The sequence below is a fragment of the Hippichthys cyanospilos genome, chromosome 1, assembly GCF_059441005.1.
Source record: "Hippichthys cyanospilos isolate Australia breed blue-spotted pipefish chromosome 1, RoL_Hcya_1.0, whole genome shotgun sequence".
NCBI lineage: Eukaryota > Metazoa > Chordata > Actinopteri > Syngnathiformes > Syngnathidae > Hippichthys > Hippichthys cyanospilos.
Window position 1 is genome coordinate 23,937,683 of NC_142369.1, and position 27,832 is coordinate 23,965,514.

A 27,832-nucleotide genomic window follows, 5' to 3' on the forward strand; every position below is an offset into this window, starting at 1 on the left:
AGGTCAATTTTTGTCCAGTTGCATTTTATTATTTTATTCATGAATGTTTGCTTAAAAATGAATGAATATATATGTCATGTCTTCACATGCTGGGGAGCGGGAAGCAGAGCGGTTGATGTGCTCAAAAATGATCATTCAATTCAATGCAGAGGCAAAGCAAAAAAGAACAAACAGCATAGTAACAAACGAAACTTAACTTAAAAGACATGACTCACAGTGACTAGCACAGAGTGACAGCTTCAACACACCAACAGTTAGACAATGACCCAACAAGAAGGAAAAAGGAAATTAAACACAGCTCACTCAAACTAAGGAGGCAACAAGGAGCACCAGGTAAGGAAACAATCAGAAGAGGGAGCTGATTGGCCAACACAAGGGAAGGAGGTTAACAAGGACAGCTGGACGCAGGGCAGTGCCACAACTCAGCAGAGGTAAAAATCTTTCAATCACTTCGAAAGGATTAAAAATGGAGGGTGTCACTTTTTGGTTTCTGATACTGACACATAATATGCTTCACTTAACACTCCATAGAGAAATAGTATAAAGACAAAACATATCATATTTTCATGTCAGTGGAGTTTTTGGATGCAAACGTTGCTCCTATATGTGTCAGTTTGGTAGTAATCAGACTCGAAGAGCTCCTTGGAGTCATTCAGTGTGACATATATGTCCTCGTTCATTTCAGTGACTTTGTGGACCCTCTGTTTGACACCCTTGGAGCGCCAGTGAGTTCTCAGAGGTTTGACAGTGGGGTTGTCCACAGCTTGGTAGATCCCTTCGCCTTCCACCAGCGTGATCTTGTACTTGTGCCATGGACAGATGATGCACACACGTCCATTAAACTCCTGATGGAGGAATAAAACAGACATGAACCTGAAATGTAATATTGATAATGGCACAAATATGCAAGCTTTTCAAAGATCACCTCAATGTCTCCTTGTTCTAAAGCACCGCCAGCATCTGTTCACACAAATGCAAGACATGTTAGTTTGATTTTTTTTTCTTTCATTAATTTATCACAGTGGAAAATTGTTTGTGATTTACAGATTGAAAAAGCTACACTGGTGAAAGAAAAAAAACGATGGTGGCAAAAGCAGCAGTCTAAAGATGAAGACTAGGGAGTAAAGAATCTTTCTTACGGTAACAGCGCATGTCCATGGCATGGAACTCCCCTTGGTGGTACAAGACTAAGACATCCCGGCATCCATTCACAAGCTTGGTCACACGGCCGCGTCTGATGATATCCTCACGTTTCCCGATGAAGTAAGAGGAAGATGAAAGAGGAGGAGGCAGAGGAGCAGATGAAGAAGACGAGATCTGCCAAGTCTTCTCCTCAGAAGACATGTTGGTTACTTGTTATAGGGGCATTCCTGCTCAAGAAAAGCATCATTAGCGTTTCTTCCACTGGTGCATTTTTCTTAAATTTGGAGGAATTATAAACTTAAACGAGCAAAAATTTACAAAAAAAAGTTGTGTGTGTGACAACTATGACGAATTTGCCACACAGGTGAAACGGTACAATGAAATGTAAAAAGCAAGCTCTGCTGGCACATGTTGATGAAAGAGGGAATGGTTCAGGTTTTTGTTTTGTTTGTTTGTCTGTTTAAAGTGGAACGATGAGATTGAATCTGCAAAAAATGCCGAAGCTATGCTGGTGATGACTAAGATGACTACCGCGCTTGCGAATGATGTAAAACTATGCTGTCACGGGATCCTTTCAATTGGAAAAAGATTACTGAATAGCGAAAGCTGGAGGAGTCCAAAGCGAAATTCGTACAAAACATAAAGGGAAAGATCTCTACAAAATAGCGCGATAAAAAAAATTAAACCAATACCACCCGCGAATGTGTCAAACGCTGTAATACCTTTCGTATTTGACCAAGTATATTTCATACGTGTGCACTTCTAATATCGTCCTGCTGAAACGCGAGTCGACAGCAGCAATTATTTGTTCCGTATTGTTTGAAAACAAGTTGAGCACCACCGTGTTTTTAATAGAACAATATTGTAATGTAAGTGCTTATAAACGTTCAGTGTAACAGTCATTATCACAATAGTCACGTTCATTGATACGATTTTGGTTACATCTCTTAAGACTCCGTGACCTACTGAACTAATCTTATTTTATTGGATTATCATCTTTTCGTGCTCACCGCGAGATCCGTCACCATGGAAACCCATGTGTGCGGAAATAGTGATACTACTTATGTCAACGCAAACTGTAACTAACAATAAATTGGGGCCGTCAGTTCGTTTGTGTGTCAAAAAGGCTCGCATAACACGACAACCCTCTGTGGCGTCCAATGCACTTTTCAAACATCATCGGACATCGAAAACGTGCTCTCATTTTTCTTCGGCTTTGTTGAGCGTGTATTTTGTGTTTGCAGGAAACTCACGCCGGTAAGTTTATTTCATTTTCTGCTATCTATATGTGTGAACTTCACAAAACTATAGGCTCCAGCTCAAGGAAATGGGTCTTTAGTGACATTTTATTTAGTCAATTTTCAGATTAAAATGTTCAGTAAACGGCTGTGCATCTGGTCAATCGGGAGTTCATGTTTTGTTATTGTACGTAGATGCATTTACTTGCGCAGTGTTGCGGGCAATGCAGATTTGTTTGCTACTCGGAAATCGCATGGAGATTTATCCAATTTATTTCGCCAACAGCGCCATTTTCACGACTATAAATCGATAGAAACCATCGGTACTTTTCGAAAACGCATAACACCACAACTGTTCCACGTACAGCGGGGCAAAAAAAAAGGAGTCAGTCACTTGCGCAATTGTGCAAGTTTTCCCACTGAAAAAGATGAGAGGCCTGTAATTTTCATCATAGGTACACAAATTTGAGAGAAAACATGAGAAGAAAAAAAATCCAGAGAATAACATTGTTTGATTTTTAGTTATTTAACCGGGGAATTTACCAATTAATTAAGTATTTGGTCACCTACAAACAAACAAGATTTCTGGCTGTCACAGACCTATAACTCATCCTCTAAGCTCCTCGGTCCTCCACACGTTACCTGTATTGGTGGCAGCTGTTTGAACTCGTTATCAGTATAAACGACACCTGTCCACGATAGTGATGGAGAAATCAAAGCTTTTTGATCCACTGAATCAGTCTGAAGGAATTGTGTTGAAATGGTTCCATCGAGAAGCGTTCACATGAATCCGCGTAGAGCATCGTGACACTGCTTCCTGAAACACTGCATCTATGGGACAATTGTGTCGAAATGGGTCAGAGTTTCAACGCATTTGACACAATTCAGTATGGTGACATATTTTCAATAAAATCATACTGCATTTCCGTTTGACATTTGGGCAATGTATAAAAAAAGTAAGACTATAGTATCATTGTTACAAAACAAAAAAGGGAAATGCTTGTGCAACAAAATACTGTGATGGTAGTTATATAAAATTGCAATTAGTTGGCAACCAGTTCAGGGTGTCCCCCGTCTACTGCCTGAAGTAAGCTGGGATAGGCACCAGCAAGCCTTCGACCCTTGTGAGGATAAGAGGCGATAGAAAATGGATGGCTCAATGGATCAATAGTTATATAAAATGCTTGAAATACTGGAGTGGGAATTTGTGTAACATATTTTTAGTCAAAAGTAAAATCATTTCTGCAGCATTTGGTTCATATTTTTCCAATGACCTCTCCAGTTTTGGAGGTGACCCTGTCGCATGGCATCGGAGTTGCAGGCATATGAAAATATATATTTAGGTTGCTCACATGTATGTACTGTATGTACTGTACAGTATGTACAGTGGATATGTACGCATGTATGTAATTATGTACAGTGTACGCATGTATATATGTATGTATATACAGTACACATGTATGTAATTATGTACAGTGTACGCATGTATATATGTATGTATGTACAGTACAGTATGTACAGTAGGTATGTATAGTATGTGATGTGCATGTATGTATATTTATGTATGTATGTACAGTATGTATGTGAATGAATGAATTGATGAATGGATGCCCATATATGTATGAATGAACAATTAAACTTTGTCTTGTTGCAAATGAATCTAATACTTAATCTAATCTTCACCTCAGCCTCCCTTGTTTTCAATTATGCATGCAAATGCGCTTCCTCTGAAAACTCACAACATATTAAGGGAGCCTGCATGCCTGTTTATGGACACTGTGAGATTGACTGAGTCCAATTGACAGACCCTTGCCCTCCCCAAGCTACCTGGCGTTGACACGTCGACGGTCACCGGCCGCACGCGTGGGAGGTAACAACTCCTCCTTTCTGTGGTCATGTGATCTTCCAATGGTTACGCGGGAATGGAACGACGTATCGTGATACTTTCAACGCGAGCGCTAGGCAGGTATCGAGTGTCTGCTTCGAGCGTGATGTCACTTGATGTTGCGCCAGATACAACGGGACATCGGAACCACGTATTGTGATACTTCTGCCGCGAGGGCTCGGCACTTGCTTCAAGTGTAACAACACTAGTGCACAACCTCAGTCACACTTCAAACTCCACCATGACCAACACCAAAGAGCTGTCAAAGGACATCAGAAACAAAATTGTAGACCTGCACCAGGCTGGGAAGACCGAATCTGCAATAAGTGAGCGGCTTGGTGTGAAGAATTCAACTGTGGGAGCAACTATAAGAAAATGGAAGACCTACAAGACTACCATAATCTCCCTCGATCTGGGGCTCCATGCAAGATCTCACCCCATGAGGTCAAAATGATAACAAGAATGTTGAGCAAAAATCCCAGAACCACACGGGGGGACCTAGTGAAAGACCTGCAGAGAGCTGGGACCATAGTAACAAAGGCTACCATAAGTAACACACTACCACGCCAGGGACTCTAATCCTGCAGTGCCAGACGTGTCCCCCTGCTGAAGCCAGTACATGCCCAAGCCCGTCTGAAGTTTGCTAGAGAACATTTGGATGGTCCAGAAGAGGATTAGGAGAAAGTAATGTGGTCAGATGAAACCAAAATAGAACTTTTTGAGATGAACTCAACTCGTCGTGTTTGGAGGAGAAAGAATGCTGAGTTGAATCCAAACACCATACCTACTGTGAAGCATGGGGGTGGAAACATCATGCTCTGGGGCTGTTTTTCTGCAAAGGGACCAGGACGACTGATCCGTGTAAAGGAGAGAATGAATGGGGCCATGCATCGTGAGATTCTGAATGAAAACCTTCCATCAGCAAGGGCATCAAAGATGAAACATGGCTAGGTCTTTCAGCATGACAACGATCCCAAACACTCCGCTGAGGCAACGAAGGAGTGTCTTCATGAGAAGCATTTCAAGGTCTTGGAGTGGCCTAGGCAGTCTCCAGATCTCAACCCCATAGAAAATCTTTGGAGGGAGTTGAAAATTCATGCTGCCCAGCGACAGCCCCAAAACATCAAAAATACCAAATTTGAGTTTTAATTGGATAATGTAGGTAGAATTGAGAAACAACATAATAATGTGGATCCATAAAATTTGAAACAGTCATATTTTCATTGTCAATTAAAAAAAATGCAGTGGTGCCTAACATACTCAAACTTTTAATGAACTATCAGCAAAAAAAAAAAAAAAAAAGCTGATTTGTTAAAGAAACAGTGCCATTGATATCACATCGGCTAACAACTGTTTCTGCAGGGCCTGGACAGATTTGATTGAGATAGCAACACAAAGAAACTGAAACCTAATTGGCCAAAAATCTGATGCATATAAATGTTAGCTGATGCCATCATTAGCGGAAATTCCTTATTCTTGTCTTCGCTTTGTGATGACACTGTGGTCGATTTAAATCGAGTAAAAGAGGTTTGGCATCAGTTTGGGAAAATGCACTTTCACATCATGTGCTGTACTTTGTTTCCCACTAGTTTTCTGATGACTTCCTGGTCAACTTTATTAATTGGCAGAAGGCACAAGGGAGGAGAACAGAGGAGGGACACATTGCCATGGCAGCGGTATGAGCCCATTTTATCGTTTGGATTTATCCTTATCATAAACATTTATCCCCCAATTATAGCACAGTAGACACTTGCCTCCACAGTCATTGGCACACCTGGTTAAGATGTGTTCTTTAGCTTCTAATATTTTTTTAATAAAAGGCCAAAAAAAGGAAAATCCTACCCTGTAATTCAAATAAATTTTTTCAATTGGGGAAAAAAAAAATCCCACATTAAGAAATAATTATTTTACATCAAAACGTGTACTACCAAGGAGGTTAATATTTTGAACCCCCTCCCTCCTTTGCCAAAAAACAGCAGCGCATATAATGTTTCACAACATGAGAAAATACAGAAAGAAGAACATTCAAACATTCTTAGACAGATGCTCTTTGCACTCATGAGCTCACTTCACAGATTTCCAGTTGGGTTAAGGTCTGGGGAAAGAGATAGCTAGGCAATCTGCATCAGGTGACCCATTTCTACAATTTTCAGTATGAGTATGCTTCTGCTATAAACATGGAATTTATTTTAAGGCTTTTAACAGCCCCCCTTGTGGGCCATCACCTTATCGTGGTGGAGGGGTTTGCATGTCCCAATGATCATAGGAGCTAAGTTGTCTGGGGCTTTATGCCCCTGGCAGAGTCACCCATGGCAAACAGGTCCTCGGTGAGGGACCAGAATAAGCACGACCCATCAACCTCTAATGATGAAGAAAAATAAATGGTCGAGTTTCCCTCACCTGGACGCGGGTCATCGGCCCCTTCTCTGGAACCAAGCCTGGAGGTGGGACTCTTGAGAGGGGTTGGACTTTCTTCCACTCCACGGTGAGAGGCGCTGAGCAGGTGTGGGCATACTTATTGCTCCCCAGCTCAACGGCTATAGATTGGGGTTTACGCCAGTGAGCGAGAGGGTAGCTTCCCTCCACCTTCGGGTGGGGGGACGGGTCCTGGCTGTGGTTTGTGCTTATGCACCAAACAACAGTTCAGAGTACCCATCCCTTTTGGAGTCCTTGGAGGGTTTACGGTGCACCGAACGCCTTGATATGGGCTTCTGCAGACCGTGACCTCCAACTCTCATTGGAGCAGTTCACAGCCAAATGTCAAGCGGCTGGGATGAAGATAAGCACCTCCAAATCTGAGATCATGGTCCTCTGTCGGAAAAGTGTGGAGTGCCCTTTCCGGGTCGGGGATGAGGTCCTGCCCCAAGTGAAGGAGTTTAAGTATCTTGGGGTCTTGTTCACAAGTGAGGGTAGGATGGAACAAGAGATCAACAGGCGGATTGGTACAGTGTCTGCTGTAATGTGGACTTTGTACTGGTTTGTCGTGGTGAAGAGACAGCTGAGCTGAACGCATCTTAATCAGGGGCGTCAGTAATTATGCGGGAAACTATAACCTATACTGCAGGCCTCACCGAACATTTTGAAGATGAGAGCTAATTTTAGTAGGTATTGATTAGTACAATTAACTACTAGTTTAATACATACTTTTCAAATATATTTGGTGAAATTAATTTAATTGTATGTTGTTATTAATATTTAATGGTAATTAGTCATTGATCTTAAGACACTTATGTTACAAATTTTTAATAATTATTATTTACAATGACAGCAAGGTAGGAAAAAGATAAATATCAAAATACAACAAGGTACTTCTTCAAATTTCTGCAAGTGTTTACATTTTCCAGTGATCACCTACAGCATTCCCAAATATCACAGTATCCCATCACTGGTGAGCTATTTATAGGACAGGCCTACAGGCTACTCTTGCATTCCTTAGGGCCTATCAGGGTACCCATAGGCACTGTTGGGTGACCATTTTCATAATGTTACTCCACAAGTTCACTTTTAATTGTTGGCACATCATAATGTTGTTTTTTAAGTGACTATTTTTAATGCGTTTTTACAGTAAACATACTGTACTGCCCTTACATGTGCGGAAGAAGATTCACCAATGCGCTTGTCGGCTAATTTTAGAACACCAGCAAAAGAGTAAAATGAGCACACTCATGAAGGAGCTGCTTTCAGTCACAGCTCATGCCCGAACTTACCGGGTGTCATGGCTCAGTGGTAAGTGTGGTCGTCTCCCAACTGAGAGGTTGCGGCTTCGGCTCGACCATTGTACTGTAACTATGCCATTGAGCAAGACCTCGAGCACCCAGTTGCTCTTGATGCTGCGTCATCAGTACAGCAATAAGTAGTCGGTGTACAGAGCCTTGAAGTACCCAAAGGTAGTAAAGTGATTTACTGTTGGCGTCATGTTTTTTTTTTTTTTTTTTTTCAAACGCTGTGCAATTTTTAGGGCTGATGTAACAGGTTACACACCTTCTAAAGAGTGCAGTATTTTGACTCATCTGTCCACAATGTTTCTCCAAAAGTCTTGAAGGTCATCAAGATGATTTTTGCCAAACGGGAGACGAGCCTTTGTGTTCTTTTGTAAAAGTTGCGGTTTTCATAGACAAACGCCCCAGGGATGCCCTTTTAGGTCAATGTCCTTTTTATAGTGAATTCTCAAACATGACCTTCACTGAGGCCAGCAAGGCCTACAGTTCTTTGGAAATTTTTCTATGTTCTTTTATGACCACCTGGATGAGTCGTTGTCGCATTCTTGAGGTAATAACCTTTGTTGGTTGATGCCTTCTGTGAAAGTTAGAGTTGTTTTATGATTTTAGAATGGAGGGGCGATTAACTTTACACGTAGGGTGAGATGGGTTTGATAAGCAGCACTTAATGTGTACTTACTTTCTTGATTTCAAGCTGTAATGTGTAATTGATGACAAAAGTGGTTGATTGGCTCCTACCAGGGTTTGTGGAGGCAAGCGAAAGATCATCCAAGCATGAAACTCAGCCTTTTTGATTGCCTCAAGGTGGTGGGCCTTCAGCGTCTTCACGAGCGGTAACTACAAGATATTCACCTAACTCAGATTTGCCATCACTCATTCTTCTGTGTACTTTTCAGCTTCACCTCCATGGGGATCTTCCACACTGCACATCTCTTAGCCCTCACTTCAGAGGATCTACCTGTCCTGGAGATCCACACCTCCGAAGATAAAGGTCGCCTCTTGAAGCTTGTCCACCTGGTCAAAACGTTGGAGCAAGAGGGGCTGAGGTTTAGACATGTTGCGGATGACCAGAGCGCACCTTGTAAGAGTTTTGGACAGCATGGCAACCATGGGACACATGCAAAAAACACCAGGCCAGACATTACTAAACGATTGGCCATGTACAATACATACTCTACACGACCACCTACGAGGAATGTTGCGCCCAATCATCTCCACCACCAGCACCCGAGACCCAGAGCTGCAGCCAAGAGGTGCACGGATAAAGTTAGTCATCCAGTGCCTGTTTACGAAGCTAAGAGAAAACCAGGGTACAATTATGGACTTCCCCTTCAGCCTGTTTCTGCAAAAAAGTGAGTTGAGTGCTTGTGAAGTCAAAGGAAAACCCTACCATCTGTCTTGAATGATCAAGTGTATACAAAGATGTTGAAATTAATGCCACGTCCTCATAGTCAATCAGTAAAGAAAGATAACAGTATACAGTAATCAGAATCGTCCTTGTTAAAATCATACAAGAATTTGTATTTAGTGGTTTGATCAACTCTGCAGTAAGCAACTAAAACCAAATGAACATTTAGGGCTTAAAGGAATACTGTAGTCCGCTTTTTTTCAGCAATTTTCATCAAAGAAGTTATTTGTCTAATTATTTCAATAATTAACTTATTTTCCATGTAGGGATGATACCTTTGAATTGAAAAACACATCAAATGTGCTCAAGACTCGGGTAAAGATCAAATTAGGCTCGCCTGTTGGTCATGTGATTTTCAGAAGCTTGAGTAGTGCTTAGTCGTTACGCTGACCCACAAGAAAATTTCATCCGATCAGCAAGATGATTTGGCATAGAAAAAATGGGTTCCGACCCATTTTTTTTTCAAAACAATCCACAATATATCTTATTTTACAAACAATACCTAGATGAGCGTAGCACTTTACAAGTGGAATTGACCTACCTGTATGTCATTATTTTACGCACAGCATAGTCAATGGTTTCTCTACCTAAGATGTTGCTGGTTATACAGTGACTAGTGTTTTACAGTCTGATTCACACTTATTGGGTAATTTAGTTTTAGACTCTTCAATGCACCTACTGTATATGCTTTTGGAATGTAGAAATGAGGCGCGTGGGGAGAAAATGTGAACTTCATGCAGGAAAACCAGATTCAACCCCTTCATCCTTAGAATTTTGAGATGGATGCCCTAACAGTTCATTCTCCATGCCTTTCCCAATGATTTCCTTTCCAAATAATTTCAAGGAATATTTCAAAATCATGTATTGTAAAAAATAATCTTGTGAATCGGTAAATATTGTTGCATACACTATGTTAGAATAGTTTGTAGAATGCTATCATACTTATCGATGGAAAATTAATGGCTTGTTGTCAAATAGACAGATGGCAAAATAATGTAATTGTTGTTTTTCTCTGACATTTGTAGGCAAGCCCATGGGCAGAGGATCATTGTTTGCGTTAGGAAACGACCACTGACAACGACAGAGAGAAGGAAGGGTGAGGCTGATGTGGTGATAACACCCAGCGCAGATTGTGTGATTGTAGAAGAAGGCAAAGAAGCTGTGGATCTCACCCAGTATATTCTACAGGTATAGAAATTAAATTAATTCATTTAAAACAAGAATATCCCAAGACACCAATGACCCTTGAAAATCTTTGTCACATTGTTGGATTTGTTTGAAGCACCCATTCTACTTTGACCAAGTTTTTGGAGAGTATCATTCCAATGAGGACGTATATAAAAAAACAGCATATCCTCTGGTGCAGCACATGCTCAATGGGTAAGGTGTCTACCTGCCTCTTTTCCTCTCCGGCCATTCACCCCTTCCCAAGTAAAAAAAAAAAGTTACTTTTATGTTTCAGCTCCATTTGATTGTATTGCTTAAAGGGCATCTTCATCCTTAACAGATTTTATCAGCAGAATGTAATGGTATCAATGAGACAAATTGTTTGTGTATATGCAGGGGGAATGCCACTTGCTTTGCATTTGGTCAGACAGGCGCGGGCAAGACTCATACTATGATGGGTTCCACCCCTGGGGAAACAGGTTTGTACGTGCTGGCAGTCCAGGACATCTTTGCTCACCTGTCGGCAACGCTTAGCCCTTTGCTGGTGTACGTCAGCTTCTGTGAGATCTACTGTCGTCAGCTCTATGACCTGCTCAACAATAGGAAAAGGTGCTCCATGTTTTTACATAGGTTCTGAAATAGCTTAAAATTCCTGGCCACTTTGCAAAATCCCTTTCCACATCATTTGCACATGGAAGATGTTCCATTACGGTGTACTTTTTGGCCAATTTGTGAATCGGGAAATCAGGATCAATTGAATTCTGTTTCTCACTGTAATCGTTGCAGTGTGATGAAACTGTTGAATCTCTCTCAAAATGTCCTAAACCCCTGTTTTGATTTATATGCAATTGTTTTGTTCTTTTTTTAGACTGTTTGTGAGGGAGGATGCTCACAGCGTGGTGCACATTGCAGGACTTTGTCACATTGAAGTGGACTCAGTCACCTCGCTGTTGAAGGTCAGTAAACGATTAACTGTGACTCTGAAGGCAAATGAGGGCCTTTCTGAATCTTGCGCAAAAAGTAATGCCATCATTGTCCCTTTTAATTCCGTCTCAAGGTGATTTCGCAGGGTTTAGCCGCACGCACAAAGAGGGTCAGTGGCGTCAATCTGCTCTCGTCTCGATCCCATGCCTTGCTTCAGATTCAACTCAGGTCCCCTGACCAGCAGATTTTTGGCAGGTGGTTTACTTAGTCTGATTGACCTGTTGTCTGCATACTGCTTATTTTACGTAGAAACGACAAAACAAGTGTACTAGTACGCTGTTTTTTTAAGAATGTGGTTGATCGACTTGGCGGGAAGTGAGCGGGCATCTGATACCACGGCAACTGACTGGCGGACTCGTATGGAGGGAGCTGAGATCAACCAGAGTCTGTTGGCTGTAAGATGCAGTGACACACCTCTTTATGTACTTAATAGCAGATTTGCCATCACAAGGCAGAAACGCAGAACCCTTGGGTAGAATTTTCTGTTCTCATCATTTGCACATTTGAGATACTCTTTTATTGTGTACTAATCAAAAGCGACATGTAGAAGAGCCCATTGGGGGCATGCTTTTCCTCATCCCCTGCATGTGTAAAATGGATGGATGACTTACTATGCACACATTTGGTGTCAGAAGTTGGACACCTCAGGTAAAATTCTGTCATCTTTTGCATGTGTTCAACGCTCCTTAAGTGTGTTTACTGGCCAATCAAGTGAGAGGAAGAGGTGCAATTCCTTATACTTGACCATAGCAGGGAATAGCTGTTTTAGTGTGCGCTTTTGAGACAAGTTCTGCATCATAAGTGGGACACCTGAAATTTGTAATTCTTCCTGCAGCTTAAAGAATGTATCCGTTCCCTTGATCAAGAGCTGCGGCACACACCTTTCAGACAAAGCAAACTCACTCAGGTAGTAAGACCTCATTGTAGACTTCCTGTAATGTTATTTTGAGTTCATTGAACTTCAGTTTTGTTTTATTTTGTTTTTTGTTTTGTTTTTTTGCTTAGGTCTTGAAAGATTCATTTGTTGGCAACTCCATGACTTGTATGATTGCCAACATTTCACCTGGTAACATTGCCACAGAGCATACTCTGAACACACTGAGATATGCTAACCGGTAAGTGTTTAAAATGGGAAATTATGGTAATAGTATGAGTCATCATTGGTCCAATTCTCCAATGGGAGGAGGAGTTGACAAGAACAAGTACTGGAATTAAGATTAAAATGGCAACTTCAAACCATACTCTTTTTCATTCAAACTATTACCGTAAACTGGAAACCTAGTCAGGAGACTGACATTTTCAATGGGGTCTTACTGCAAAACACTACATAATTGACACTCTGTGTAAAAATATCGGATTGTAATATAAGTTTAAACTGTAGCTATACCACAGACCACCATTATTCAAAAGCCCTTAAGTTTAAAACTCACACCACACCATTGCCTCGAAAAATAAAAGTCTCACAGATTATGTGTTTTGGGGAAAAAATGCGCTTGAAGTGGATATACATATGCCACTAAACTCAGTTTTTCAGTCGATACTGTCACAAACATGACACTGTTTGTTAACTAAAGGTCACCATTTGCATCACAAAGTGTATTAAGGATGTTATGTCAGTTTTCCTTGATATTCAGTCATTTAGGAATGCATGTCATAATTGTCTTTAAGCCTTTATCTGGTTGAGTATGTCAGTTGAGTTCTGGTTGTAAGCCTGTCAGAAGATAACTTGCAATCTCCTGGGCGGTACTGTTGAGTACGTTTGTGCTGAGTCCTGCTTTGTTTTTCTAAATAAATTTTGAAAACCAGTTACTATTGTTCCGATTTGACATGGTGGCGTGCAGATGTGGATCCAATGCAGGGAAACCGGAAGCAAGGTGAACTGTTGTTTAATATAAAAAGAAAATTAAAATCAAGGTAGCCAAAAAAATAAAACAAATAAACGAAAATCCGGAAATACACTTATTACTAACACCTAGACTTCGGGCTCAGGAAAACAAAGGGATATAACTCACTAAGGACCACGAGGAACTGGCAAAGTACGGGATCGATGACAGCAACACTGGGACAACAACAGCAGGCATAGCCATAATGACCCGACGACTAACTGAAAGCAACTGGGAGCTAAAAATACACACACTGAACGAAGTGACACGAAACAGCTGGACAGGAGCAATAGGCAGGGGAAGCTGGTTGACACACAATGGATACACATACACAATAATACTAACGAGGACAGATTCAAGGGATGCATAACAGCAGCATAGAACAAGAACCCCAAAATAGAAATAAACAGAAACCCCAATGTTTAACCCATGACCAAATAACCCAACAAATACCAACAGAACATGACACCTATTACAGTATTTCCTTTTTGCCAAGGCAAAACATCAGAAAATAGCTAATTGGTGAGTTTTTAGGGACTACCTGTATTGGAATTGTTGCAATTCGCAGGCATAGTGACAGTCCTGATGTGAGTAATAATTGTTTGATAGCTCTCCTAGAAAGGGTTATAAATGCCAAATGGTGTCACAAGATTTCACCAGATAATTACTTCTAGATTTGGGCATGACTTTCTTATGGCCTTTTCAAAACTCTAAAAATTGCAAATTGTTTTTCTGCAAATAAAAAAAAAAAAAGATAGGTACCATAAAAGCAAAAACCAAACCCTGGAGACGAGAGAAGACTGTACAAAAAGATAGGATTTAATGTACTAAAATGCAATTTGAGCATGCATGCTGAAGCTATCATAACTATGAACAGTGAATAAAAAAAATAGCCATTCTTTGCATGTCTGCTATATGAGTGTCACGTCATGGCATGGCGGCGTGAGGCGGCGGAGGGGAAAGGGACTCAAAAAAAGCAGGCGGACGGAGAGGGTGTGCTCAAACAAAAATGCTCTTTTAATAACAAGGCAGGAACAGCAGTAGGCAAAAACTGGACAAAGTAGCAAAATAAATGAGGAACGGAATATAACTCACGAGATTTTCATCGGATGACTGGGAAGAATGGAGGGCGAGTAGGAGGGGAAAAACACAGCGGCAAAGGGAACACGAATTGAAGATATCGGTGGGGTAAGAGGTGCAATAATCCGACGAAGGTGACAGAGGTACGGTGTCTTAAATACATGAAAACTAATTACAGAAAACACACTACAGCTGGACGGGGACATGAGGCAGGGGAACCGGATTGGGTAACATGTGAGGAGCGGGACACACGGACAACAGGTGGAGGAAATAAAACTAACGAGACTGATAAAAAGGCAGACGCAGGGAAACTTACATGAATTAGATGAAATGAACCAAAAACGACTTAAACTAAATCCAAAAATCCGAAAAACCCAGACAGCACGTGACAATAAGGGGTTGATGAATGGGGTGGGGACCATCATTTGTTTTGGGAGGATGTAATGTTAAAACACAGCCGACTGCCCTATTAAACAACTCAGCAAAATTCATATTGTGGACAGCTATTCATTTTCTGGCATTAAAATTCATATGACAAGAACTAATCAGCTAACTGAACAAGTGGCCATCATTAAGAAATTGAATGAGGTGTTTCCAAACTTTTGGCAGGATTTTCTTTGCCTTGATCAATTCTAACAGTTTAGCTTGTAATGATTTGATGGAAAACCAGGAAGTGAGGAAACCCACTCAGAACATCTGCTTTATTTTCCAGTGTGAAGGAGTTGAGGGGTTGTGGTGGAGGACATTGCAAAACCACTCAACCTTCAAAATGCTGTGGTGTTGGGAATAATCTTTCCAAGAGCACCAAAATGACAACAATCAGAGCATCTTTTGATGCTGTTTCACCAACCCCAAATAAACCTGTGGGTTATCCTATTGACTGTTCCACACCGAAGAGCAGCAGATATGGTGGGGAAAGTCCTGCAAGAGCCAAACAAGGGGTCAGATATGAAGAAGCGAGGAACTCTCTGGTAAAGGGCGATGGAGGGCACGGTTCTGACCAAAATAACAGGAGCACCAAGAACGGGTGTCAGGATGGGCCAAGTGAGGGAAACCAAAGTGAGAAAGCAAAGCAGTCAAGAGAAGAACTTAGAGAAGATGCGACAGAGGAAAAGGAGATGCAGCAACACCTGCAACATTATCACCGACAGCTACAGACGTTCATGCCACTCTCCATTTCACCGCCGTCTTGTGGCCGCAAATCCCTCTGCTCCTCTGTATCATCGGCCGGACAGCTCAGATTTTCTGCCCGTCCTGGTTCAAAAGATGCTCCAAATGTGTACGACAGCGGAATCGGAAGTAATGATTCGTTTGGAGATGATGTGCAACAAAGAGTAAAGTTGAGATGGCTGACTAAGTTACAACAGGCTGACAATGGAGAGAACGGGGAGGACTCGCTGGAAATGGACCCCTCGCTTGATGGGCTGTGGACGGACTGTCTAATGTCTGTCCACAAGAGCCTCTGTGACTCCCCTCTTGTCGATTCGCCACATCAAGAAGCAAAATCACCCCATCCATTCTCCTCAACCTGTGAGAGTGTAGTCAAAACCTTTCAGGAAAAGGAAACTCAACCTAGACTGGTAAAAAATAATCAGGTGCTCAAAAATCCAGAGGATAGAGCAAAAATGTCAAAGAATGACGCCTCAAACATCTCTCCACTTGAGGCTTCTACAGCCTCATTGGTTCAAGGAGATGTTAGCCAACTTTGTCCACCTGGGCGAGAGAATGAGCCACTCACACATGCAAAGAATAAAGACAGACAATTCAACTTCCTATCTTCCACTTCTGACACCAAGTTGACCAAGAAGTATACAAAGGTGCTCACTCATGCAAAGGATGAGGATGCTGATTTAAGCCGCTCACAGGACTTCCACTCTCCCACTTGTGCCAATAAATCAGCAAAAAGGTACGCAAAGGAGCGACTCACACATGCAAAAAATAAAGGTGACAAAATGTACCTCTTTGATGCCAAATTGACTAGTAAGTCTAAACAAGACAATCTCTCACGTGCAAAGGATGACGCAGATATCTGCCTCCCTGTGGATGTCCGGGCTCCCACCTCTGACACTAAAATCGAATACAAGCACACCATGAAAGAGCATCTGCCACATTCGAAGAATAAACACAGACCATTCTACCCACGGTCTCCCATATCTAACACCAGGTTAGCCAAAGAGTATATAATAAAGGAGCATTTCATGCATGCAAACGATGAAGATGCAGACCGTTGCGTCCCAAAAGACCTTTGGTTTCCTTTTTCTGACACCAAATATGACAATAAGTACAGTTTAGAGCATCTCATGCATGTGGAGGATGAGGACGCAGACCTCTGCCTACCAAAGGACCTCTGGTCTACCACTCCTGACGCAGCTAATCTCTCAGGGCTAACACATGAAAGCACATCTGCGCCAAAGACCGATATCTCACTCTCTTTGAATCAGAGTGAAAACAATATGTCAAGTCTTCAGACCAAGAATGCTACACCTGAACCAGAACACTACTGCAAATCCCTTAAATTTCAGATGAATGATTCTGCTGAGTTTCACTGCAAAGAAAGACCCTGCAACCCAGAGCTTTCCGTAACAATGGATCATGCCAAGTAAGTGTTCAAAATCAGTTTGGGGGATATTTCTTTGCACATAGAACGTTGGTTAATGGTGATAACACTGGATGCCATGTGTTGTCATTACATTTGAGCAACGAGAATACTTATTAGGGTTAGGGTTAGATGTCAACCAAGGTGCACTGTCCATCATTCATCCAGCACTGGTCTACTTTTGTGCACTATTTTTTTTTTCTGTTTTAGTGCTTACACTCAGTTACCACCATGTCTGTGGTTCTACAGTTATACTGCAATTGAAACACAACACAGGGATGTAATAAAAAGCGTAAGCGTAAATAATTCTCAAAGTGAATTCTTAAGTAAACAATGAACACGCTTTCTACTTCTTGACAGTCATTCCTTCAATGCTCAATGCCTTAGCAATCTTTCTGCAAATCAGTGCAACGTTCATTTCATTCAACATTCTTTGCTCAACTCAAGATGGCGTGTCATCCAGGCCCATTGGGAGAAACTGAGGAAGATGGAGCCATTACTGCATGAGGAGCAGACACTTCTATGCGAGCAACCTCATATGGTCCGAAAAGTTCAAATTTTGCTGTTTACTGCACTGTCAATCTTATTCTACTCTTACAGACTTCTTGCTTTTTTAATAGGCATTTGTTGACTATGTGGACAAGCTGGAAGAGATCCTGGATCGCAATGCTCAGTGTCTGCGCAGCATAAGAACCAAGCTTCGCTTGTATCATATGACTAACTCCTTTTCTGAGCCCGAGCACAAACAAGGGGCACAATAGTGAACCAGTGACTCAAATAAAGCAAGGTCAGAAATAAGTGTTTAAATTTTTCACTCAGGGAAAAAAGGGCATCTTTATTTTAAACTTAAGAGGTTTGCGTAGCTCCAAAGCTGGAAAACCTCTTCCACATTTTGTTTGAAGGTTATATTTTAATGTTTGATTTTCTGGCTTTTTTAATAAAATTGATTTGCAATTTCAATGCATTTGGATATTTTCACAACTGTATCATTGATTTCAACATTCAGTATTTGCGATTTCATGAGGGATAAGTACTCGATTTAGCGTCACGTTTCTCAGCCTATTTCTAAGAGAGCCCCGACACCATGGGGAGGACACCAGTTTTGTCTGCTTGTATCTGGATTTTGCTCTTTCGGTCATGACCCACAGCTCGTGAATCATCGGTGAGGGTAGAAACATAGCTCGACAAGTAAACCGAGTGCTTCCCCTTTGGGCTCAGCTCCTTTATCATGACAAACCGGTATACAGTCAGCATCACAGCAGTCGCACTGATTAACCTGTCGAACTACCGCTCCATCCTGCCCTCATGAAATCGACTCCCAAGATACTTAAAACTCTTGAGGTAGGACCTCATCCTTGACCTTGAGAGGGTACTCACCAAACAGGCTTAAATACATGTAGACAGGGAAAAGCGCAACAGCTGGATGAGAAACAAGAGGCAGAGGAAACCGATTGGATGAAAACACGGGGGCGGGGCCACATGGACAACAGTTGGAACAAATCATACTAAATAGACTGAGGGAAACAGAACATGAACCCTAACCACAAGACGCCCCACAAAAACAGAAACCCAAAAACTCCCAACGTCAACCTTAAAGCTAACCCACACAGACATGACAAGAACGGTCGAATGCCTTTTCCAAGTCTACAAAACAGACAGGTTGAACTCCCATGCAGCCTAAAGGATCCTGCCGGGGGTGTAGAGCTGGTCCACGCTGAGACCGTGACTGTGACCTTAATCGACCAATAGCATATTGGCATATCCGTGACATGCAAGAAAAGTTGTTTTTGTTGATGCAGCAAAGCGAAAAAAATAGTGGGGACACACTGACCAGCATGTTGGATGGTTCGTAAGACGAAAGGTTTGTGCGTAAGAGGGGGACAAAAAAACGCCGCGGTCCACGTCGTAAGATGAAAAACACGTAAAACGGGGGGTTCGTAAACCGGGGGCCCACTATAATTGTTTTCGCATAGAAGTTTATTGATTGCAGAGGTGGGCACTTTGTCAGCATTGACCGGCTGTCCATCAGCCTGTCACCAACGAACACCCGTTTTGCAGATGGACCAACAATTGATGGGAATGCTTTAAAAAAATGTCAGATTTGCAGTTTTTTTTAATCCATCGTTATAAACGTTGACATCAGATGTCCATCATATGTCCATGATCCCGCCAATCCCAATTCTATTTACAGAAATATAATCCTTCTTATCCTGCTATCCTGATTATCTGCTATATTGCTACATCTATATAGTGCAAACTGCAATCAGCCTGCAGTTACTGTGACAATAGTCACTTTACCGTACTACCAAGCAGTGGAGCAATATGTTCAGTTGAGTGAATGAACTGGGTAGGTTCAATATACTACTTGTCATTCACAGCAATGACAAAGCTGACTTTACCAGTGCCGATGAGAGCATTTCAAGTAACCAATGAATGCAGACCAAATTTTTATTGTTTCTTTGATTGGGTCATGGCCAGGAAATGCAAGATAGAAGTTTTTTAATTCCATTACATTTTTCAGTAAATTCAACCTCAGAAATGCATTGTTTCACTTGTAGTCTATGCGACAGATGAAACTTAGACAAATGTTAATGAAATCATCTTCTTTAATTGTAGGACAGGCAGTTTGAGAACTGACATCCACCATTTCAGTCATGTAAAGCATAGTAATGCCATCCAGAGGACATGATTCCGATTGCACTTTCGTCCCCTGTATTAAACATGATGGTGTATCATAGGGTAGGGTGAAACACTTTTGTTTTCGTGTTACATTTATATGTGTTACATGTATATTACTGTGTTGTGTTTCAAATGCAGTGTAACTGTAGAACCACAGACATGGTGTTAACTTTAAGCGTAAGTACCAAATCAGAAAGAATAATTAGTATGAGTGCAGATGTAGACCAGCGGCTGATGAATGATGGACCAGAAAAAACCTAGTCAAATGTCGCCCACTAGTGATGGTGGAAGATTGGGCAAAAATACACCAACGGACTGACAGACTGATGATTACAATTTCGTATGGCTTGAAAAAATGACAGACCGACGATGATGGAAAGGGGGCGGGGCTCTGACGAATGTTGGACCAGCAAAAAAATGTAAGTTGCCCACCTCTGATTGGTTGAATGATCTGGCGATGTTTGGGAGATGTGCACTTGCTTCTTGCTAGGGAAGCAGGGAGGAGATGTGCACTTGCTTCTTTCTAGGGAAGCAGGGAGGTTGATGTGCTTAAAAAAAAAAAAAAAATTGACGAAGTAATGAAGACAACTATATTATATTATATTATATTATATTATAAATTGCGTTGTCTTTTTGGGCTTCTCGATCAATTATACATCTCATTAATACTGTAAATTGGGTCGCATCTTTATTCAAAGTCACAGTGCGAAATATTTTTATTGATTTAAATAAAAAATTTTAATGATAAAGTCGGTTAAAAAGCTTGACCGCGCCCGTATAGTTGAGACACATGCCGCTGCACGCGGTGCTTTTTAATGTTTCCACAGAACCACCTGTTGTGCTACACGGCTGCTGTCCAATTGGCAGGGAGGATGCTTGCTTTGTGTTGTACGGTTGCAGTGATCAATAAAGCAACGTAGAAAAAAAAACCCGGAAGAGCTTTTCGCAACTGCGAACAACGGCGCGGGTGGGTCACGTGACATCTGCTGCTGCTGGGCTGAGCGAAGCGTGTTAGCAGGTAAGGCAAAAGACAAGGAGAAAATGTTATTTTAATAACTACGCTCAATGGTTTATACGTTAGTTCGAGGGATGCTACTACCCGAAAGGGTCTCATGTCATCAGTCTTTATATCTGGGGATAAAATACATAGTTAGCCTGGGTTTTATTCTGACTGTGTGAGCAGGCCGTTCGCATGCTTGTCTAGTTTGGCGCACTCTCCCGAATTGTGTTATCCAATGTTATTATTCGCAACATCTCCGATATATGCGTTTCACATTCACTATAATGAGGCGTTTAAATAAGGTCTTACGTAGAACCCGCTGTCTTGGGTTGGGTCACGCGTGTTAGCTGGCTGCTAGCGTTAGCTTTCATTGACTCATCGTGGCGTTGACAATAAGGCTAGTTCTCGACGCACTTGTCTTTAAATGTTGTTTAGTTAAATTCTATACGCAACGTGATTACTGTCAGCGACCCTCGTGGGATATCGACTAACGTGTGTATTTTTATCGATACTCTGCGGTTTAATATCGAGCGGGGCATCGTCTCAAGTCGCACGCTCAAAACAAAGACGGAACAGCGGCTAAAAGCTAAGCTAACGTGGTTATTACCCACTGCGGATCCCATATTTTAAACGACCTTTCGTTATATACATTTGTCGAATACTGCGGTAAATAAGCTTTAACTTGATATCATCTCTCATCACAACCCGCAACTTAATTTGTGCTTGTCTTGTCTTATTTCCCTGAAATATCCTACTATACACCTCTGGTCCACTTTCAATTTGATATAGTTACTATTATACTTGAAATTAAACCGCTTTAAAAAAAAATATGTATAATTGTGCTTGGTTGCTAGTGAGTGATAGTGTTTTTGTGGGTGACAGTGTCGAGGGGAATGTTTGTAAGATGACACCTCGACTGTCCCCTGTGGAGTTCTATATTTAACAGAGGTAGGTTGGAGTTATACTCTTACATGGTATACTCCCAACACCCCAGGCCACTTGCGCAATTACTTTAAGGGGATGTGTTCTGGAAAACTGACTGTAATGTCATGTAATGAGCCTCGTGTTTGTCATGGGTGCTCCAGACTCACCTGCATTAGGTGAACATCAATAATACATAGACTGGATGAATTTATGAAGAACAGTTTTACCTCTCTTGCAGGCTTTATACACCCTCTAAGGCAGGTGTGGTCAATGTCAGGTCCTCGAGAACCACAATTCTGCCTGTTTTCAATAATTCCCTTTAACCAACACACCGGATTCAAATCAGGATAGTTATCATGATTCTGTGAAGCATGCCAATGAGGTAATTGTTTAAATCAAGTGTGTTGGTTCAGGGGAAACGTTGGAAATAGGGTGGCTTGTGGTTCCCGTGGTTCGAACTTGGGGAACCCCTGCTCTAAAGTACTATATACAGTATGCTTTATGGTGTTTTCACTATTTTCCTGTTTTTATTCTTTCAGTCCACGCAGTTTTCCCAGTAATAGAATTCTCCCCAAAATGCTGAGTTTGAGTAGAAGCGCTTCTTCATTGGTTTTTGTGTGTGTTTAGGTGGGAGGTGGGGGTGACACTTGAACAATGTTTAAGTGCAACTGTCAAATAACAGTGAAATTAGTGTAGTGATTATAATGTTACAATTTCTCAACATTCGCCTCGACCCTTTAGGGATGTCTACTACATGAGGTATCCCCTTTACTCCTCTGAGAAGCTGACAGATTTCAGTTAAAATATATATAATAAAAAAAATAAAATAAAAAAAATAAAGTTAAAATATATATATAATATCCACCAATTGCTTGGCCAGACCAAAATTCCAACATTCATGGTCCAAATTATTTTGGTGTTTCAAATGCTGATCCCTGTCCTAATAACTGACTTTTAAGGACAATGTGTAAGATTTAGACCGTTTTTCATTAATGGACAGCAGGAGGAGCTGCATGTACCATTGTCTATAGCTATAACAAACAGGGCAGCCTCCGAAGGAGTGCCAGCCCCCAAGTAATATAATTTAATGATAACTAGACCTATGATTATATTTAAAGCATACTGTTAACACATTTATTTGCATTTTTTTAACATTTATTATTGATTTATTTATTTAATCAAACAGTCTAAATCTTTCATATTGTCTCTAGGTAAATGGATAAAAAAGGAAACAGTTGTTAAATTTGTCTTGTTCTACCTGTTGAGTGAAGGATGGGTAAAAATGTATTGTATTAATTTTTTAATGAAAAATGGTTTAAAGCTTACACAGTATCACTTTAAATGCTAAATTGGAACTCGCAGAATTATTTAAAAAAAACATAACTCAAGTGTTAGTTGAATGCTTGCATGTAGTATTACAAATCTGCAATCTAATGAGATGATTGGGTACTGCATAATCAAAGGGGTACCCTGTTAAACTGTAATGATATACCATGTATTTGAATTGTCATTATAAATGACAGTGCTGTGTGTGTTTTTTTTTTTTTTTTTTTTTTTTAAGTAGCCTGATGATTCTCCTTTGTCTTCTGTTTCCAGATTTTTTCTATTTTGTACATACATTTTTTGTATATACTGTAAATGATGACTTCTTTGGTCAGCAATCAAACCCGGGGAACTCGGGACAGAACTCTGCCCACTGCTACCAACACCACACAAACAACACAGCCACAGAAACACATACAGGTGAGTGGTTGTCATATATATTGTGGGTATCCAGAAAATGTTTAGCTCATCAAACAGAAAAAAAACATCAATCAATGGAACCTGTACTCATGAGTTGATTTTTTTTTTTTTTTTTTTTTTTTTTTTTTTTTTCCTCCGTGACCAGACTTTCCTTGGCTAAAATACTGCGATGATGCGGAAGAAAATGTCCCCCAAATTGTCAAAATGCTGCACACGGGTTAAATATATTTTCCGTTGTGTGGAATCATAGCATTTAATAAAAGTGAATGTTTTTTTGCATACTAGGCAACAGCAGAACAGATGCGCTTGGCCCAGATGATCTTTGATAAAAATGATGCCGTCTCTGAAGACAAAGTCAAACAGGTGATGTTTCTGTTGGTTGTCTGTTTTCTTATATGGAGCGATGTTGATGACTTTTTGTGCATTACACACTCCATAGCTGATTGAGGTCACTGGCAAGACTCAAGACGAGTGCATGGTTGCCTTGCACGACTGCAACGGTGACGTTAACAGAGCAATCAATTTCCTCCTGGAGAGCAATTCAGACACTGTAAGAGGCCGTGTCACGTTTGTTGTCTTTTTGCTTGAATGGTGAAAACTTCTCATTTATTTATTTATTTTCCCCATGTATGATCAGAACTCCTGGGAGACAGTCGGAAAGAAGCGGAACCTTGGGAAAGAAGGAGGCGCCTCAGAAGTAAAGGAGAGCCGTGAAAAGAAGGGAGGCGAGCGGGAGGCTAATCGCGGGCGAGGAGTGGCCACGAGGAGAGGACGTGGGATTAGCAGAGGACGCGAAGGTACCAGTGAGCGATGGAAGACACACTTCAGTTTTAATGAACACTGCATGGCTGAGCAATTATGCAAGGTCCAAAATGAGCAGGTTGTGTCACAGTTTCTGAAGCAAAATTTGTATTTTGCGCCTCATATCAGAAAGCAAAACTCCAAGTGGGGTCAAGGTGCTCAAGTCATAGTCTTACAGTCTTAGGTGGAAGATATGCATAAATTTGACGATCAAGAACATGACAGAAGAGTGGGAGATCCAAATATCAAGAAAAGCGAATTGGTACAATATGTACAAAATTATTTACTTGCATTTGGGGGGGGGGGGTCACTCAGGATAACTAATCTGGTGGCTATTTTGACAGTCTGGCAAACTATTTTAAGTATTTTCAGGAGAATGTTCATTTTCAGCAATTAAAAAGTAGTTGTACTCTGACCATACAAATAATTTGCGCATCCAATGGCTTAGCGTAACTCCGGACTATTACTACTATCCAACTTCATGAAACATTATATTGTTTATGTAATGTTGATTGCACTTTTTAAACACTGAACATTTTTATAATCAATATGATAGACATAACCCATACTTTTAGATAAAGTGAAGTCCAGTCAGTAACATCACACATGCTGTAGGAAAAGTAAGATTTTACCTGCTTACATGATGTCATATTGTCCGACTTTAAAAATAAATAAAACACACACTCTGCAGCGGCTTCTCATCGATTTAAGGGACAATAACTAGCACCAGGGATGAGTGATTTTGCGAGATTAGAGCGCCATGAGACTGTCGGGCCAGAAGTGCAATGCATTGAACAAAAAAGCCAACAAAAGCAGCTTTCTGAAATCCTGTTCAATCGCCAATTTGGGGCTCTAAAAATGACTTACAGTAAATTTTTGATAGTATGATCTGCAATTTATAGTCTGGTGTGGCATATACATGACAAACATTTATTTTCCTTTATTGAGCTCCTCAGAACCCGTTTGAAAAACATTCCAGAAGAAACACTGAGCTTGCCTTGCAATCGCAAAGCCTTGTTTTTCTTAACTGTAGTGTAGCATTTCACAATGTTGCTCTGTTGGCATTAGTACTAACAACCGGGGGGTGGTGGGTGTGGGAGGGGTAACCCACGTTCAACATGCACATTTGTGTTTACGTCAAATCATCGGAGAACATTCAAGGATCTTGCCGTCAAGAGCATCAGGTATGATTCCGTGTATATTGTTACTTTTCTTTGTGGAGTCTGCTTCGTACCATGGTATGGACGAAATAACTTTAGGTAAATGTGGCTCACTTTGCCAATGGCACCTCTTGATCAAGGCACTACTTAAAAGTTGTAATGAAATGAGAATGTGGAGGAGTCTGGTTGCTTGTCCCACGAGTATATTGAGCTGTTGATGTTTTCATATGTTTCAATTCTGAAACGTCTGAGAATTAGGATTATTAATACTGTAGTTCCCCTATTATAAGACTCATCTGTGTATAGGACTCACCCTAAATTTTGGGATCAAATTCTAGTATTTTCTATATTACCTTGTATAAGACACACCAGTTTTGTGACACTGTAAAAACTAACTCATCTTTTTAATGATCATATGCATTTATATTCGCAAGTTATAAATTTGCTGAGGGTTAAGTGTGCTTCATATTTCCCACATTGAGTGATCAGTGAATGCAGCGCCATGGCGAATGTGTTCGAAGCAGGTGTTTATTTTTCTCCATGCATGTATCGCTAGTTCATTTTGCCATAAATGCTCAGTTGCACAGCATCCGTGTTCCACCAAGTTTATGATTGTGTGTGTGTGTGTAATATGTCAAAAGACTGCAATTAATAAGTCAAATACTTTTCCATGTTCTCTAACCGGAACACTTTGCTGCGTACCTTGCTAGTCTTAATTGAATCGGCTGTAGAGATAACTTTTTCACGATGTTCTTCATTTCAGTAGAATTCCTGTTTGTTAACAAAATGGGCTCGGACGATGGTTCAGTCTGCTTGCGGCTTTTATTGAAAAAAATTGCTGTAACAACCTCAGCTAACATGAGCTGCTAACAGCCAATTGACGTCCGCCCTCTAGCTTGTACTGCTATGGTAATTATTATGAAGTAAGAATATAGCCGATATTAAAATACACATCTGTGCGTCAAAACTGCTTATGTGACTGGCAGATCAGTCTTCCGCAAAAAAAGAAAAAAAAAAGATTTTTAAGTTATGGCTTGATCGACCTATACTTTTGGACTTCGTTTTTGGGAACAAAAGTGGTGTCTTATTTGGGGAATTGCGTTAATTTGCCACACTCGCTCAAACAAGTGATCACTACTCATTCGTTCCAAGCCCTATAGTAGGATACTCTGTAATGCAGACTTGTGTTGTCCAGTAAACCTTGGGGTGTAGTTGCTTTTACTGTATTTTATGTATCTATGCTAGTGTTTTGAGTATGGCCTCTTTATCACTACGTTCCTTTTACTCTCTGTTTAGGTCGTGTCGAAGAAAATGGGTTTGAGGTGGTGCCCGGAGAAAGGGGAGATCGTGGACGCAGAGGACGAGGCAGAGGTAACTAAAGCTACATTCACATTGCAGGGCTGAATTCTCAATCCACCCCCACCAGGCCACTCACATCAACATATACATGTGACCTGAATGTAACTTGTCTGTTCTGTGGACACTAAACAGCCCAAAACTGTCCTACGTGTACATTTAGGTCACCGTGGTGTCACACACGGCAGGCGTGTTTAATGTTAGTGTTTATGAGAGTGCCTGTCCATGTTGACATGGCTGTCATACCAGAGCCAGAATATTTTCAATCTGCTAAATTTAAAGAGAAAATTATATTGGGGAGGGGAAAGATGAGTGCCCCCCCCCCCCCCCCCCCCCCCCATGTGATTTTGTGCAGTGCCGGCAACACCTCTAGCATGCGAGAGATTCACACATACATAATACGCCCAGCTCCCACTTCATTGAGTTGTTTTCGCCTCATCTGCTGTTGTTGTTTTGGTTTTTCCAACTTTCTTGTTCATTTTTGGGCTCAGAATTATGACGTGTGTCGTTTGTTTGTTTTGTGCGAGTCAGATGAATGCAACCAGGCTGTTCAGACTGAAGTCACATGTCAAAACGATTGGATGAGTATCGGATTTAGTACCACATACCCAAGTGGCTTGTGCTGCATTTGAGAAAAAAAAAAGATCGATCCTATTAACCGTGAAAAATGAGGGATCACAATTGAGTCACAATTGTTTGTAACATGGTATTTTGTACAGTAGTATTTTCATTAATTTACTTGTGTGATTGTGAATTCATTTGGAATTTGCATAATTTTTTTTGTTTGTCTTTTTTTCTCGTATTGTGGACATGCCGACGTTTTATGTTGTGTTGATTATGGACCATTTGGTTTCTGTTCTGTATGAATATTTTTTCTTGGTCAGCTCATTTATTTCTCATGTGCACACGAGTGAGAGGGTTTGTCGGGTGTGAGGAAAAGCAGAAGACATGACTGAATGCTATTCCTGTCGTTGTTGATCTATTTAGTATGAAGACGGCAGAGAGATTTGTCATGGCTGCAACATTATTTGAACCCCGGATAGGGGAAAGCAGCTTTCAATTCACA

General features: G+C 41.0%; 3 protein-coding genes across 8 annotated transcripts in view; 2 read left to right on the forward strand and 1 right to left on the reverse strand.

Annotated features, from left to right (window-relative positions):
- Nucleotides 1-18: 18 nt before the first annotated feature.
- LOC148429739 (Rieske domain-containing protein-like) lies at nucleotides 19-2,190 on the reverse strand. Of its 2 annotated transcripts, none has more exons than XM_088412539.1 (4): nucleotides 2,154-2,190; nucleotides 1,140-1,370; nucleotides 926-960; nucleotides 19-845 (listed from the first exon to the last, which is right to left on the reverse strand). In XM_088412539.1, exons 2-4 carry the CDS (start codon nucleotides 1,342-1,344, stop codon nucleotides 570-572), a joined length of 516 nt encoding a protein of 171 aa, XP_088268665.1. In that variant the 5' UTR covers nucleotides 1,345-1,370; nucleotides 2,154-2,190; the 3' UTR covers nucleotides 19-569. The 2 variants fall into 2 exon arrangements, with proteins under 2 accessions (XP_088268665.1, XP_088268657.1); XM_088412531.1 differs by lacking the exon at nucleotides 2,154-2,190 and adding an exon at nucleotides 1,866-1,918.
- Nucleotides 1,553-18,025, forward strand: LOC148429740 (uncharacterized). Of its 4 annotated transcripts, XM_088412475.1 has the most exons (15): nucleotides 1,553-2,400; nucleotides 5,856-5,942; nucleotides 8,727-8,818; nucleotides 8,882-9,337; nucleotides 10,419-10,581; nucleotides 10,676-10,773; nucleotides 10,957-11,169; nucleotides 11,429-11,516; nucleotides 11,618-11,739; nucleotides 11,834-11,939; nucleotides 12,380-12,451; nucleotides 12,550-12,659; nucleotides 15,220-17,106; nucleotides 17,551-17,644; nucleotides 17,724-18,025. In XM_088412475.1, the coding sequence occupies exons 2-15, from the start codon at nucleotides 5,934-5,936 to the stop codon at nucleotides 17,862-17,864; spliced, it is 3,651 nt and encodes a 1,216-aa protein (XP_088268601.1). In that variant the 5' UTR covers nucleotides 1,553-2,400; nucleotides 5,856-5,933; the 3' UTR covers nucleotides 17,865-18,025. The 4 variants fall into 4 exon arrangements, with proteins under 4 accessions (XP_088268601.1, XP_088268592.1, XP_088268616.1 ...); XM_088412466.1 differs by lacking the exon at nucleotides 8,727-8,818; XM_088412490.1 differs by lacking the exon at nucleotides 5,856-5,942 and having other exon boundaries at nucleotides 2,369-2,400.
- A 2,695-nt stretch (nucleotides 18,026-20,720) lies between these two features.
- LOC148429741 (ubiquitin-associated protein 2-like) overlaps nucleotides 20,721-27,832 on the forward strand; it is a 29,094-nt gene continuing 21,982 nt past the window's right edge. For both annotated transcript variants that reach the window (XM_088425768.1, XM_088425777.1), the window contains exons 1-6: nucleotides 20,721-20,800; nucleotides 23,303-23,449; nucleotides 23,735-23,812; nucleotides 23,889-23,999; nucleotides 24,087-24,246; nucleotides 26,707-26,781. In XM_088425768.1, the coding sequence (XP_088281894.1) occupies nucleotides 23,345-23,449; nucleotides 23,735-23,812; nucleotides 23,889-23,999; nucleotides 24,087-24,246; nucleotides 26,707-26,781 (529 nt within the window). In that variant the 5' untranslated portion in view covers nucleotides 20,721-20,800; nucleotides 23,303-23,344. The remainder of the gene's footprint in view (nucleotides 20,801-23,302; nucleotides 23,450-23,734; nucleotides 23,813-23,888; nucleotides 24,000-24,086; nucleotides 24,247-26,706; nucleotides 26,782-27,832) is intronic.